The sequence below is a fragment of the Microtus ochrogaster genome, chromosome 1 (genome assembly GCF_000317375.1).
Source record: "Microtus ochrogaster isolate Prairie Vole_2 chromosome 1, MicOch1.0, whole genome shotgun sequence".
In the NCBI taxonomy this organism is placed as follows: domain Eukaryota; kingdom Metazoa; phylum Chordata; class Mammalia; order Rodentia; family Cricetidae; genus Microtus; species Microtus ochrogaster.
Genome location: NC_022009.1, coordinates 124,445,079 through 124,460,341, shown reverse-complemented (window position 1 = coordinate 124,460,341; position 15,263 = coordinate 124,445,079). Strand labels below are relative to the sequence as shown.

The 15,263-nt window shown below is 48.5% G+C and overlaps 1 protein-coding gene across 1 annotated transcript in view; it reads left to right on the top strand.

The window, feature by feature from the left end:
• Positions 1-12,804, top strand: part of Fhdc1 (FH2 domain containing 1) — a 39,779-nt gene extending 26,975 nt beyond the window's left edge. Inside the window, exons 7-12 of the mRNA XM_013348242.2 lie at positions 646-716; positions 807-914; positions 2,100-2,170; positions 4,210-4,327; positions 7,572-7,736; positions 10,287-12,804. Of these exons, the coding sequence (XP_013203696.1) occupies positions 646-716; positions 807-914; positions 2,100-2,170; positions 4,210-4,327; positions 7,572-7,736; positions 10,287-12,350 (2,597 nt within the window). The 3' untranslated portion in view covers positions 12,351-12,804. The remainder of the gene's footprint in view (positions 1-645; positions 717-806; positions 915-2,099; positions 2,171-4,209; positions 4,328-7,571; positions 7,737-10,286) is intronic.
• Positions 12,805-15,263: the final 2,459 nt, after the last annotated feature.

Below are 15,263 nucleotides of genomic sequence, written 5' to 3'. Positions count from 1 at the left end.
AAAAAACAGAATATATATATATATATATATATATATATATATATGCTAAAGGAAGTGACTAAAAGAAAGAATTAGTTTACCAATCTGTTACCCTAAGTTCCCTTTTATAGCCATCAGCCAATCCAGAAGGAAATGTGTTTTGAATAAGATGGAAAGATGTTTTGGGTACCAGGGGCTTGAGGGTTAGTGGTTTGCAAGTTATTTACATGACCTCCAGGCTTGTTTATTTTCTATCTTTTCCTAACTCATTGGCTAAGCAAAATGTTGCTGGCTCTTGGATTTCATGTTTCATAAAGACACTCTTAAATGGCAGTGAGCAGAAGGAAGAAAAAAGCCAAAGAATGAACTGCTGACAGGGAGGAGTCTCCACGGCTCAGTGTTTCCTCGGGGTGCTCTGCTTCCTGGGACTTGAAAATTGTCAGCGAATGGCTTTGTGTAGTGTTCAACTGCCCTACATGTTTGGTCCCAGCTAAACACTAGGACATAGGTCATATTATATGTCTATTGTCACAGGCATGACTGCAGTAAAAGTGTGTTTGCTTTGGGGTCAGAGCTTGCTTCAGGCACGCTAGAACTTGCTTGTGGTAGCTGCCTTCTATGCATGGGACGGCTTTCTAAGGCGCAGTGGTGTGCTCCTTTTGACAGAGCTGATGTCGTGTGAGGAGCTACATTCGATATTACACTTGGTGCTCCAGGCCGGGAATATCATGAATGCCGTAAGTAGAGCCCAAAACAAGACGTGTGCCTGTTGTGGTTGTCTGTCTGAAGGCTCAACACATGTCTTTCTCTTGCCTTGCCTTCTTTAGGGAGGGTATGCTGGCAATGCTGTAGGATTTAAACTGTCTTCTTTACTCAAATTGGCGGACACAAGAGCAAACAAGCCTGGGATGAATCTTCTGCATTTTGTCGCTCAGGTAAGTGGAGAGCAGAAGACCCCTTGTGCACACCAATGGAGACAGTGATGGTTTCCCCATTAGGAAAAAGACAAGACATATACAAAGAAGATTCTGTCTCTAGAAGCTCTGTGGATTCCCCAGTTCGAGCTATGGAGGGGACTGGACAAGGGAGGCAGTGAGGCTGGATTCAGAACGTAGGGAAGGATTCAAATGTCAGAGGTCACGGGAAGCAGGCAGACGTGTGAGCGCAGTAACAGCATGACCAGGATTTTTGTTTTAAGAAAATAAGACACGGTGAAGGCTGGGTTGCAGAAAAACAAGAACGAGGTCTGAGGAGACATCCTGGCCATAGCTGTCTGGTGTAAGCTGGCAGGGATAGCCACTACAGGGGTAGAGAGGAGAAGACTAGGTGTGAAACCTTGATGAAAGATAAATCCCATTTGTGACCAGTATCTTGGGAACTGTGCCTTAGAGTACTGTCTGCTACTGTAAGATCTGGATCCCACTCTGCCCGTAGCTTCTTTTCTCTGGAGTCTGGGGATGAAGACCATGGTCTTAGCATGCTGGGCAAGCAGTCTCCCCAGCCCAGCCTCTAGTCTTCAGTACTTGACTGAAAAGTCAGTATCCAAAGCACTGAAGTGAGAGACTGTTTAGTTACCCAGCCTGAAACACAGTTAGCACTTCTGACAGCTGTGGGCCTTGGCTCTAGGTGGCTTGGGCCCTGCTCCTATAGGAAGGAATCCTCTAACTGGATCCTTCCCAATCACCCCTCCCGAGCTGAAGAATCCAGATACCACCTGGGCTTCTATGCCTCTCATTAAAGTTGGCTTGCAAACTGGTTTAACAGTCAGAGGCATCCCGTACCTTCATCGAGGAGCACGTTCACCAAGATGCCTGCCATTTAGGCAGGGTATATTGGGTTCTCTGGGGAACAATGGGTACTAAGCTGCTGCCTCATTCCATTGAGTTTCAATGCACTTGAGTAGAATTTCACGTGGGGATCGTTTGTCTTGGGAAGGTTAAAAGTATCTGAACAGTGGAGGGCAGTTCTGGTAAATCTTAGGAAGAATGTCAAAGTCCATGTCTCGGGGAACTGCCCTCAGTGTAGCAAGCTGAAAACTAAGTGTTGTTTTGATAGCTCCCTGAAGCTATAAGGGAATGAGGCTCCCCTCCCAGGAAGACTAGAATCTGTCTTTGTTCCAGGAAGCCCAGAAGCAAGATGCCATCCTTCTACACTTTTCTGAGAAGCTACAGCACGTGCAGGAGACGTCGAGGTGAGCACAGGGACAAACAGCGGCTTGGCTTCCTTGCCCATCTTCCCATGAAAATGGCCGAGTGCTCTCAGATTCCAGGCTGGACTCTGAAACATTTTGTTGAGATCTTTTCTCTTGTTCTTCTTTTCCGTGTGTTTGCTGCAAGTGTGTGTGCACCTTTGAAATGTGGAGACTGAAAAACTAATGGTTATTTTTAGACTAAAAGAAACCATTTTAGTCTATTCTAAAGAACACCATTCTGTATAAGGAAAAAATGAGGATCTGAACTTCAAATCCCTCCCACACCCAAGAGGTTGAGCGGGCACAGCTTACGACCTTGGGAATTGGTTTAGATCAGACTTATAGGGCCAACATCACTATTTCCCTGTGGACTCGAACATGGTACATTTATTTTCTATTGCATTCAAAGAGTTTGGAACCACACCAAGGCCCGTGAAAGGACCTGATTCTAAATTAGTCACTCAGCTTTACAGAGAAAGTATCTACCAAGCATGAAGCCCTAATTACATTACTCTAATTTGCTTCTAAACCTAAGATAGATGCATGCTTCAATGCAACAATGATCTCTGTGTATTATCATCTCCTTTTTGTTATTTAACTTATAATAGGCCCATGCATCCTCCGGTAAACACTGCAGTTAATTGTTCCTCAAGAAAAGAGTCTTGGTTTTTTTCACATCTGCTGCCATCTAGGCCTTAAATACTGCTAGCCTGGCTGGGTCTGGTCACCAGCAGAGAAGTACTCCATGCAGAATTGGGAAGACTTGCCCACAGTTGCCTCTGATGAGGTAGCTCAATTTGCCACTGCTTGTATCAACCAAATTAATATTATATACTTTTTAAAAATGAGCTTTTACTATGTTGCCCGGGTTGGACTGGAATCCTTGGGCTGAAATGATCCTCCTGCCTCAGCTTCTTGAGTATCTGGAATTACAGGCAGATAACACCATGGCTGACTATGTAATGTCCTTACTATTTGAGTGACTATAGCCAGCCATAACAGCATGAACCATCTACACATAAGGAAATAAACCACAGCTCCTAGTGCTGTCATTAGACAGTATCTAACTGTTATTGACATCCAGCCACTGATAACAGGTCTTCCAGACAGGAGGATTACCAGTGCAAAGATTAAATGCTTCATAATTCATGTTTACTGATCCCCAGATGATGCTCCAAGAAAACACAGATATAAGATACAAACTTTTTTAATTCCTAAAAGAAATTAATATTTAAATGTGTTTGCTATATTAATACTATAGAAATATTACATATATATGAAGGAAATTAGTGTTAAGTTTCTGAGTTAGCATTTTTGACATTTTTGTCGTGAAGGAGCCTCTCCCAGTCGGGTTTGTTTATCTGAAGTGGAGGGAGGAATGACAAACACAAGTGAAGTAGAATTAGTCCTTAGGTTAAGACTCGTGTACCACCAAAGACCAGCAGAAGTAGAAAACTTTTTTGCACAATAACAACAACAAAAACCCTAAAATTCATAATAGCAACACAGAGGCATTCAAATGTACAAAATTCCTCTGGATTTTGAGTTTCACCTGTACCCCTTCCTAGTGACAAAACCATCTTGGTGATCTTGCTTTAATAGCCAGAACAAACACACAGCAATCAGCCCAGCTGATTTACAGCATGGTTGGCCATGTTTTAGTTCTTCGAGGTGGGATCTGGCTCCCTGCGGATGTCAGCCTCCCTTGCCTGGCTCGCTGTGAGTGAGAGCATCCCACTATGAGGAAAGCGGCTTCTCCGAGTCTCCCTGGGGTTAGTTTCCATGCTTGCTGCCCAGTGGTGCTGAGACCACCTGTGTGGAAAGCTCCCTCAGTCCCGCGGGCCGGGTTAGCTGGCAGCCTGCTCTCCTTAAGTCTTGTGTGTTAATGGGTGGGTGATTCACTCAGGATCTAAATACAGTAGATGTGATCCCAGCAGCTTCCCTGTCCCAGGCCTGGCCAAAGATGGGTCTTTTTTGGCACAGCCACACACCACGTGGTGTCTTGGTGCCAGCTGCCCACTCTCCCCTTCTGTCTTCAGGTTATCTCTGGATGTCACTGAGATGGAGCTACACTCGCTCTTTGCCAGGACAAAATCGCTTCAGGAAAACATCCAGAGGGACCAGGAGCTGGCTCAGCAGATGGAAGACTTCCTCCAGGTCAGTCCCTCTCCTGGTCTGGCAGGCCAGTCTGTGTGATTGGTGGGGGCGGGGGCAGCTAGTGCTCGATCACGGTTTCCCTGCAAGTGAATACAAGGATCTTTCTGTCCTCTCGTGGCAGAGGACAGCGATGACCATCTCAGAATCTGCTTCTAAGAAGGGCTTCTGCCTGGCAGCCCTCTCACCCTGGGGCTCTGACTGGCAGCTGGAGGTTTGGCTCTGTAGCCGGCATGTTTTTGGATAACTGGAGAGAGTTCCACAGAACATTGACACTGGAGGGTTCGGGCTGACGCTCCTTCGTGTGTGTCTGTAGAGGAGAGAGACCGATTGTACCTGTTGTGTTTTTCTCTGACGGCATCAGGGCGCACACGGCTCCAGTGCCCATCAGCACCCAAACACATCAGCCCGCAGGGTGTGTCGGGAGCCACCCCAAATAACATCAACAAAAACCAGTAGAGTGGATCTGTTTGGGACAGCTCAGGGTGACTCACTAATCACATAGTCTGACGTACTTCTTTTATCTGCCTCATTTAAAAAACAAAGTGATACCTCCATCCTGGTCCTGTTGCATCTAGCCTCCTGTGAGACCCACAGAAGACAAGAAGAGCCTGTGAGGCCATCCAAGTCTCCACTGGTTTGGAACCCAAGGCCTTGTGCCTGCAGTCAGGTGCTGGACCAGGAGAGGCACGCAGCAGCAATGCAGAGGCTGTCACCATCTCCGAATACAGAGCAGTGATAAGCGTGGTCAGGGACATAAAACAGAGCAGGAATCCCGGAATAAGAACCGCCACACATTGAAATTTAGATTCTGGTTGTTTTCTTCAGTCCAGTTCTTACTTTAAGTATTACAATCTTATACTAAACCTTTTCGTCCTGGAGGTGCCGGGGATTGAACCTACGGCTTTGTACAAGCTAAGCACACACCCTCAACTGAGTTACCCCTCCAGATGTATTATTGAAGTCTTCTATATAAAGACCCGGCTGCCTGCTACTCACCACTGGGCTGCTATTCAGAGGCAACCTTGTTTTAGCTCTTTAAACATTTTTTTTTTGTAGTGTTTGTTTTAACAGAGCGGAGAATCTTGTTCCTGCTGGACCAGGACAGGACCTTTAAGTGACAGCTCCAACCTCAGCATTGTTTATAACCCATATAGACAGAAGGTGCTACACAGATGGGCATTTTCTGGGTAGTGCGATGAGGCTTCTGGGAGGGGGCTTGACTCAGACCTCAGACACTAATCTAAAGACCACGCATCTTTTGCTTTGAGCAGCACAGAGCTGTTTAAGTCTTGTGGGTTTTCTCATTTGTTTGGCGATGGTGTTTGTTTGTTTGTGTGTGTGCATATGTGCAGGGATTGGAACCCAGGGCTTACACGCTAGGTAAGCCCTTCCAGCTCTCAGGCAAGGCTTTTGAGCAGAAAGATACATAAACACATCTTTTTTTGCAACTTTATGTCATCATTTTGACCCTACTTTGGGTGGGACTTAAGGGCCTGGGGCTTCAACCCACAGCCGGCCAGCAAGTCTGAAGTGCTGAAAGCGCAGGTTCACCTCATGGCTGCTGGGCTGTGGTCTCCTTGGCTGGCACAGCTCGTTCCAGCTTTGTGCAGAGTGCTGTGGAATTTATGACGTCACACTCCGCGGTGGCTCTTTTCAGGCTGACGTTCAGAATGTTTGGTTGTCCCAGGTGCCGAGGACAACTTGGGTCCTGTTAGGCTTTTCCGTCCTGGTATCCATCCATCCCCAGGGCGTCTGCAGAGAAGTCATAGGATGTGTCAGGAGGTCTGCTCTCCCACAGTGAGGGAGCTGTTCTTGCCTGAGTTTGTTGTTGTTGTTTTAGGTTTTTTTTTGTTTTTTGTTTTCTGTTTTTTGTTTTTTTGCCATGCAGAATGACAGACTAAGCGTTAGCTTTCTCCAGTGAAAAGAATGTATCAGGAAGGCTCTTACTCCCTTGGGCCACTGACTCAGATGGTTCCTGTCTCTGGTTTCACTCTGCTGAAGAGTTGTCCCCCACCACCCCTAGAACGTATCTGGGTTAAGCAAAGGCTTACTAAGGGGAAAGTGGTCGGACCGGTGGGAGGTGCCACATCTGACAGGAATTTCCATTTCTGCTCTGTGGCTGGCTGAGTGCGCACAGACAGCGACTCCCCTCCTCCAAAGTGGGGAACCTGTTTCTTTCCCACACCTTAGGCCCAGCCTCTCACTCCACAAGAACTTGTTTGTGGTTAGACGTCCTTAAAATACAAATGTAAGAGTCCTTTGGTGAAATAACATGCTTCCTACATTCCTTCTTCATCCAAGGCTAGTAAACAAGGCAACTATAACAGACTTCCACACAGAAACTCAAATATCCAGTCCCCTTTCTCTCGCCACTCTGTTACCTCATTATGGTGCAGACGCTGTCGCTAACCTCTATGGGGAACTGTGCCTGTGACCCTTGGACATCACAAACCCTTTTCTAGATGGACGTGCGACCTTCTATCATTGCCAGCACTGACTTGCTGGCCGACTTCAACACGACTTGTCGAAGTATCACTGCAATCTGTGGTGGCCTTGGAAACTGACACATCCCAGAGGAGTCAGGGAAAGTCGAACAGAAACGTAGGGATTGGAATGGACCTGACGATCAGAACTGGGGAGTTCTGATACACCCCAAACCTACTGCGCATGGGGCACAGCTGTCTCTGGTAGCATCCCAGGGTTCCATCCTGGTCAGTGGGGACAGTAACCCAGTAGAGTTTGTTCGCAATTAGGTATAGATCTTCTCTCAGCCAGATAACACAGGCAGCTTGTCAGGACAAGCTAACTTCTGAGACCTTGGCCCAAAGAAGAGGAGGAAAAACAAATACAGCAGAATTTCTTAATGACGGCAGGCTGTTTTCCTTGTAGTGCTCTTAAAGGTGAGCTTTGGTCAATGACGTTCTATGGGTTAACGCTCTCATATTTGCTTGAAGACAAGGGTCTTGCTATGTAACCCAGTGGGCTTTGAACTCCTAATCCCCCAGTCTCCCAGATGCTGGGGTTATAGGTGTGTATGAGCACTCCTGGCTTCTTCAGTTCCTTTTGTGGCTTCCAGGCCTCAGGCAGGAGGTCACCTTGTTCTCTCGAGGTTTGCTTTGGGCAGACTCATTTTCCTTTTGGCTCTGAGTGGCCTTCGCAGCCTTCCCTGAAATTGAACCCCGACAGCGTGTCCACCCCAGGTGACCCTGTTTACTTCATGGGTCCCTGTTTGTTTTTCCTCCAGTTTGCTGTGGAAAAGTTGTCGGAGCTGGAACTCTGGAACCGGGAGCTGCAGGGCGAGGCTCACACTCTCATCGATTTTTTCTGTGAAGACAAAGAGACAATGAAACTGGATGAATGCTTCCAGATCTTCAGAGATTTCTGTACCAGGTTCAACAAAGCCGTTAAGGTATGGCTGTGGGCACTGCCCTGCTTCCAGTCCTTGAGATATTCATTTTTCTGCTTACAGACCCAGTCCTCTGCCCATGGCAGAACGATGGTCATCAGTTCTTTGGTTTCAGGACCATCTGGCTTGGTGTCATGGCAGGTTCTTGGCAGGGATGAGGGGGAGGTGGCTCTGCTGTAGCATCAAGAGTCTGTCACGGTGGCCTTTGCTAATCGTACAGCATACAGAATACCCGAGAAGCATGTTGCTAGCTCATGTTGGTGAGTCTCGGAAGTTTCCCGTACACCTGACTGTTTTTCTCAGCCCCTCCCTAGGAGGAAGTGTCAGCCTCTAGGGAGGCTTGCGTCACCTAGCACAGAGGCCTTCCTCTTGCCTATTTCCAAAGCCACATACTGTTTTGGCATCGGCACTATGGGGACCGTGCTGCCCTTAGTGAGCAAGACCTTGAAGGTCTCCCAGATTGAGGGGGCCTGCTGCCTTAACCATTCAGACACTGGTCTCTTAGTTGAATCCAAAAACCAGAAAACTTTCCAGGTTGAGTGATAAGTGAAACATTTACCTGTTGATAAATAAATAAATAAATAAATAAATAAATAAATAAATAAATAAAAGTACCTCAAGATCCAGTATCTCAGGTGACACTGAGGAGCCAATGAGGCTGCCCCAGTTCATCTGCCTACCAGATTTTATTTATTACCTGCCTTTCATTTGATTATGGCAAAGGGTTCAACCTGAGGCTCTCACAATTGCTGTTTGAATACAGACTTATCCATACATGGATTTATTGGAGGAACTGTTCACATTTCTTCCAAGTCCAAATTCCTTTGGGTTCCTTATCCACTCCCTTCTCCATCTAGCTGAGACCAGGGAGCTGCGCTTGCAGCCACGTTAACACACTGCTTTCCAAGCAGTGAGCTCAGCTGTGGGAGGCCATGGGGCTTGGCTAAAGCCAAACTGACCGTCTCTGAGGCTCTCACTCCATCTGGATGCTGCCAGCCTGTGAGAGGACACTGTGGGATGCCCTCAGCCCAGTTATCAGGAGAGTTAGGGCCGGGGCCACCCCCACTATGTGAAGGCTTAAAATGAGAAGGCCGGGAAGCTTGGGGACCCTAGAGAGCTGTGGCCAGAACTGCAGAAGGAGCCAAGACTCCCCAGGCAGCTCTCCACAGGAACTTGGAAAGGAAAACCCACTGGAAGAGGAAACGTATTGTCAAATAAAATCTGCTCACAATAACAGAGTTGAGGTGTCCGCGTCACTGCATGATTGCGTGGGCCTCAGGACCCAAAAGAAACTCGTGAATTGTAACACAAATTACAGCCGTCTCTGCATAGCCACGCCTGCAGATTCAGCCAACCACAAATTGAAAGTAGTCTTTTAAAATTCTATCTGTGCCGGGCAGTGGTGGCGCACGCCTTTAATCCCAGCACTCGGGAGGCAGAGGCAGGCGGATCTCTGTGAGTTAGAGACCAGCCTGGTCTACAATAGCTAGTTCCAGGACAGGCTCCAAAACCACAGAGAAACCCTGTCTCGAAAAAAACAAAAACAAACAAACAAAAAAAAAAAAACAAAATAAAATTCTATCTGTGCTAAATGCAAGGGACTTTTTTTTTTGCCATGCCATAAACAATACATATGTAACTCCTATACCGGGTTAGCTATAAGTAATTTAGAGTTGATTTGAGGCGTATATGAGGATATGCATAGGCTATGTGCAAATTCTGTTCCATTTTGCATAAGGAACTTGAACACCCTCACATTGTATCCAAGGGTGAACCAGGAACAAATCCCCTGGATATAGTCAGGGCAGTAGCCCACGAGGCCACACAGAGGTGACGGACACTTTGGTGTCTCTGTTTGGGTTCTGTGTCATTGTGGAAGAGCCGTTGCTTTCCAACAGGATAAATGGTGAAGGATTTGTAAAGCACACCTGTTTATCTTGTCTGATTGTGGGAATGGGCCTGGGCACGAGGGACAGAACCATCCCTTCTGCTTCAGGCTGTGGCTGGCAGAGCCACCAGGGCATTTTTGATATTCGTACATTTATTTTGGTCCAGGGAGCACCCCGAGAACATGGTGAAAGGCGTCTCTCAATGTCTTTGACATACGCTTATATACCCAAATCAATGGTAGACAGAATGTCCTGCTGATGGGTCTGTGTGCCTTGACTCAGAGAGGAGTATGGATAGAGCCACACAACTGGGTTGTGCAATTTTGTGTGCACCCTTTTAGCATCTCTCTACAATTGCCTAGGTGACTTTGCTGGAATTGAGACTGTGTGCATGTATACAATCATAGCCCGTACTAGAAGCTGAACATTGGGCCGAGGGATCAAATAAGAACTGTAGGCAGGTTGTTGGAGCCAAGTCTTCCATGCCCCTTTGTCAGATCCTTAAATTGCTTTGGGAAGTTTTCCTGCCATGTATACACACACGTGCAAAAGGCAGAGTCTGTGTGGGGCGGGACCCAGGGTCTCATTAAATCTCAAAGTGAGTCGGCCTCGTGTCACACACCCGCTCTCTGTGTCTCATGCTGGCTTCTCTTCTCTCCCCTAGGACAACCATGACAGGGAGGAACATGAGCGCAAACAGTTACAGAGGCTGCAGGAGCTGGAGCAGAAGCGACATTCCTGGACGACTGGGGAGCTCGGGGGCTTTGGCAGAAGCAGCAGTGAGAACGATGTGGAGACGCTAGCTAAGAAGGGCACAGAAGAGCTGCCGTCCTTTCTGAAGCCCAGGCCCACCAGCCCCTCCTACCGGCCCCCCAACACCCGCCGCTCTCGCCTGTCCCTGGGCATCTCTGCTGACCGCGAGCTCTTGACCTTCTTGGAGAGTGCCACTGGCAGTCCTGAGGACCCCAACAAATTCAACAGCTTACCCCGGAGCAGTCCCAGACAGGTCCGACCCACCATCGCCTGGATGGAGCCCAGCGAACAGCAGAACCATGACCCTAACATTGCACATGAACCTCAGGCCTCAAAGAAGCAGGAGAAAACCCCACGCTTGGCTTGGCAAAGTCAGCTTCCAACACCCCGGCTGGAGGAGCCAGCAGCCCCTTTCCCACCTACTGGACGGGGTAGGACGAGTATCCTCCGGAAAAGGAACAGTGAACCTGTGGGCTTGGGTCCCACAAAAACCCCTCCTCTCTTACCATTGGATCTGGGCATTAGGGAGCATGAATTGGTCACGGGGTTGGCGCAGTTTGACCTCCAGAGTCCCAAGGGCCTGGAAGAAGCATCCCAACCGACTCTAAAGGACTTTTGTCCCACAGAGCTGCTGTCTCCAGAGGATCAGAGCTCACAGTCCCTTGAAGCTGGTGGTGACAGCCTCACACCCAGGGACACAGGTCCCCAGGAGGGTCTCAGCCCAGCTGGGGAGGATGACGGAGCTGTCTCTAATGAACCCAGCAGTGAGGCTCTTGTGTCTGTGGTTGTCACTGACACCGATGGTAAGGATCCTTGGCCTCCGCTCTATGTCTCGGATACCACAGACTGCTCACTGACTCTGGACTGCTCAGAGGGAGCCGACTCCAGACCAGTAGAAGAACAGGGGAAAGAGAGAGAAGGGGCTGCCTCAGTGTCCTCTGGGGCTGGAGAGGCAGGCAGCAGCCAGACCTTCTCCAACCCTGCTTCCAGTCCTCCTGAGGAGGTACCTGCTCCCAACTCCAGTAAGAGTGAGCCCAGCTGCCAGGGGGGCCTTCCGAAGGACAGACCCAGCAAAGGAAAGGATATCACGGCACTAAAGAGAAATTCCCTCAAAGAGCCATCCCCGGGGGCCTCAAAGCCAATCAACGCCCGGCGCAGCCAAGGGGCGGCACCCAAGCCCGTGAGAACCTTGAACTCCTCTGAGAATGAGCACATGCGCAAAGTGGTGCCCATCTCCAAGTCCAGCAGGGGAGCAGGGCCCTGGAAGCGTCCGGAGCCGACATCCAGGGCTTCCCCTCGGGAGACACCCAGCAGCACAGACACACTGCTATCACGAAGGAGCTCAGTACGGGGGACCTCTGACACTTCACCCAGGAGGCCCCACGTGAGTGGGCCTGGGGCAGAGGAGCCCAGGTTGCCCCGCTCAAGTGGCAGTATGAGTGGGCGGCCAGGGAAGGAGGCCTTGGGACAGCCCAGGGCCTCGTTCAGGAAGCCCAGCGCCAAGCCCCTCAGAAACATCCCCAGACAGAAACCCGAAGAAAACAAGGTCAACAGCTCCAACTCACAAGACTCTGAAAGCCCCAAGGAAGAGCCCAAAGCGCCTCAGGCTTCAGGTGTCTCTAGAACCCTTCCTCCCGTCCCAAGCTTCGCTCGAAATACCGTAGCCTCCTCATCCCGGTGTATGCGACCGGATGCTCCACCTGCGTCCAGAGCCACCGGCATCACCAGGACAGTTTCCCAGCGGCAGCTTAGGGTCAAAGGTGGCCCCGAGGATTCTGCCTCCAAGGACAGTGGCACTTTGAAGAGGGCCAGCAGTGCCAGGACCTCTAAGAAGTGTCCTGAATCTTCTGGTGGTTCAAGTGCCAACGCAGAAACCCCACTGAAGGGCAGAGGGACAGGGGAAAGATCCTCTCTCAGACTGAAGGACTCAGGGCGGGCCACCCTAGGGAGGATCCTCCGTCCCCTGCAGAAGTGATGGGGCCTGTCTACATGCCTGCCTTCTGGGATTTTACCTGCCAGGACCGGCTGCTGGGATGAGGTCACGAGAGGCCAGTCTTTAATGTCTTGTTACACACCAAGCGACTCACAGGTCACGTCAGGAAAGGTACATGGAGATCTGTAGCCTGCTGTGCAGACTTCTACGGAATGGAGGCTGAGAGTATTCTATTCTGCAGAGTGCTTTCCCAGACCCCAGCACCTCCATTCGTTCATACTCAGGACCCTAACCCTATCTTCTACGCGAGACAAAGATCTGGTGATAGTCTGGACATGTAAGAGGACAATTCTTATGTAACAAGTAAAAAAAACATTCTGGCCAGTTTTTATATATCAAAGACTTATTTTTTAATATTATAAAAATAAAATGATGTTTTAGTTGGTTCCTTTTTCAGAGTGAAATGCCTCCCTGGGGAGGGGGTATTATCCTTACTATGAAGATGTTTGTACCTTCTTACCCCCATACCCCAGCCTCTGGGCTCCGTCTGCACACAGACACACCCATCCCTAGCCCACAGTGGCCTCTCAGAAGCTCTTGGGTGTTTGTAAGATTGGGTCTGTCTTCTCAGGGACTTTATGGCTTGCTTGGGTTCTCCTCAAATGATTCTGGGTGAGGATTTTATGTGAGTAGGATGTCAGACTAGTGTGGGGAGAATTCTGAGGCTACCATGAGTTCAGGGGACCCCCAGGGTGCAAGACTCATGGGGGAGCCCATGACTGTAGTCCGCCCTGAAGATGGGGTCAGCCATATAAGGTGCAGGGTTTTCCACAATCTGTGTCATGCTTTAGTGGGAAGACAGAAGGATCTGCTCAGCTGAGTGTGTCTTTCCGGTTTACCTTCCCATTTGAGCAATTGAGTGATGGTCACTCTCTTCTGTCACTCTGGGTGGAGAAAGAAATGACCTTTTCTGTGGGCCAGGCTTCCTTCTCTCCTGAAACCTCAGTTTCTTCCCCCCTACCCCTATTATTTTATTTTATTTTGCTTTTTCCAATGGGATCTCACTGTGTAGTCTAGGTTAGCCTCTGTGTATTCTAGGAAATCCTCCTGCCTCAGCCTCCTGAGTGCTGGGTCAGTGGGTTCAAAGCACCATACCCAGCTCCCGGGATAGCTTCCTGGTGGCAGCTTCTCTTCCATGGCACAGTGCTTTTTAAGTTGTAAAAAAACACAAACCAAGGTTGGTTTGTTTATTTGAAACAGACTTCTGCCCCCAAGAAAACCTGATTTCAGAAATTTTAACATCAGGAAAATGTATACCAGAGATCAGGCATCCTGTAAGAATGAGCTTGGCTATTGCCCAAGTTCCTTTCATTATGTTTTTGTCTTTAATCTAAATTTTTACTTTATGTGTATGTTATGTGCATTGGTGTTTTGCCTGCATGCGTGTCTGTATGAGGATGTCAGATCCCCTAGAACTGGAGTCACAGACAGGTGTGAACCGCCATGTGGGTGCTGGGAATTGAAGCCAGGTTCTCTGGAGGAGCAGCCAGTGCTCTTAACTGTTAATTCATCTCCTCAGCCTCAGTACCCTCCACACACACTTTAAGTTTTATTTTTACACTACATCTTCATTAAGCCTGGGAAATAGAAAGTATACTTGAAACTCTTGATTTTCTAAAGCCCCACCCCCTTGTCTTAGAGAAACCTCTCTGGATCAGACACTGGTGGGGACTGACTGTGCAGGGACTGTGGATGGAGCTATGGTCTCCCTTTGGTGAGTCGTTGCCGTTCCTCTTTTGGCTGGAAACTGAGTTGCTGCACCTGAGCTGAGGTAGTGAACAGTGGCAGAAGCAAGGTTCCAGTCACCATCACTTGTTGAAGAAAGAAAGAAAGAAAGAAAGAAAGAAAGAAAGAAAGAAAGAAAGAAAGAAAGAAAGAAAGAAAGGAAGGAAAGGAAAGAAGAAAGAGAAAGGAACGAGAAAAGAAAGAGGAAAAAGAAAGAAGAGAGAGAGAGAGGAAGAAATAAAGAAAAGAGAAGAAAGGAAGGAAGGAGAAAAGAAAGAGGAAGGGAGGAAGGAAGGAAGGGAGGAAGGAAGGAAGGAAGGAAGGAAGGAAGGAAGGAAGGAAGGAAGGGAAGAAAAACAGCCCCAAGGAGGTATGTCTGGGCTGCCAGGATAAGCCTGAAAAAGAGATTCTCAGCCTGTGGGTTGCTACCCCACAGGGTCATATATCAGATAGTTATATTACAATTAATAACAGTAACAAAATTACAGTTATGAAGTAGCACTGAAGATAATTTTATGGCTGGGGTCACCGCAACAGGAGGAACTGTATTAAAGGGTCACAGCATCGGGAAGGTTGAGAACACTGCTCTAGGACCAGGTAGATAAAATTGTCTCAAACGCAAGACCTGTGGGTGGGTGGGAATTGGATGAATGAAGTCATATGCTTCTGGATCTGTGGACAGTGTACGAGGAGGGCCTGAGCCTTGCTGCACCCCAACACTGTGTTGCAAGCCATCTCCTCTTCTTAAGTGTCTGCCTCCCGGTCCACAGGAGTGAGACACAGCCTCCATGCTGGTCTCCAGTGACCTACCATCTCAGTGGTCCTGGACTGGTGTCTGTCCCTGGAGCAGCTTCTAGTATCCTGAGCGAGGCTGGGGCTCAAGGGCTGCTCCAGAGAAGCCTGCCAGATGGTGCTGTCAGTCGGCAATGGCTGGGTGCCTTGAGACAGTGTGGTGTCCCCAGCTCTGTGCACATCTGTGTTTCTGTACAGCGTGTTTGGAAGAACAATACACGCAGCGGGAAAATGTGAATACGTTTCTACACTTGTTTGCTGAGCATGAACTGAATGTATTTAGGAGGTTCATTTCTATGTGTTTTACGGAACAGGTAGTTTAATAAAGTGGTTTATAGGAGTTGTGTGTTGATCTCAGCTGCCTTTGTAGAGGTGTCT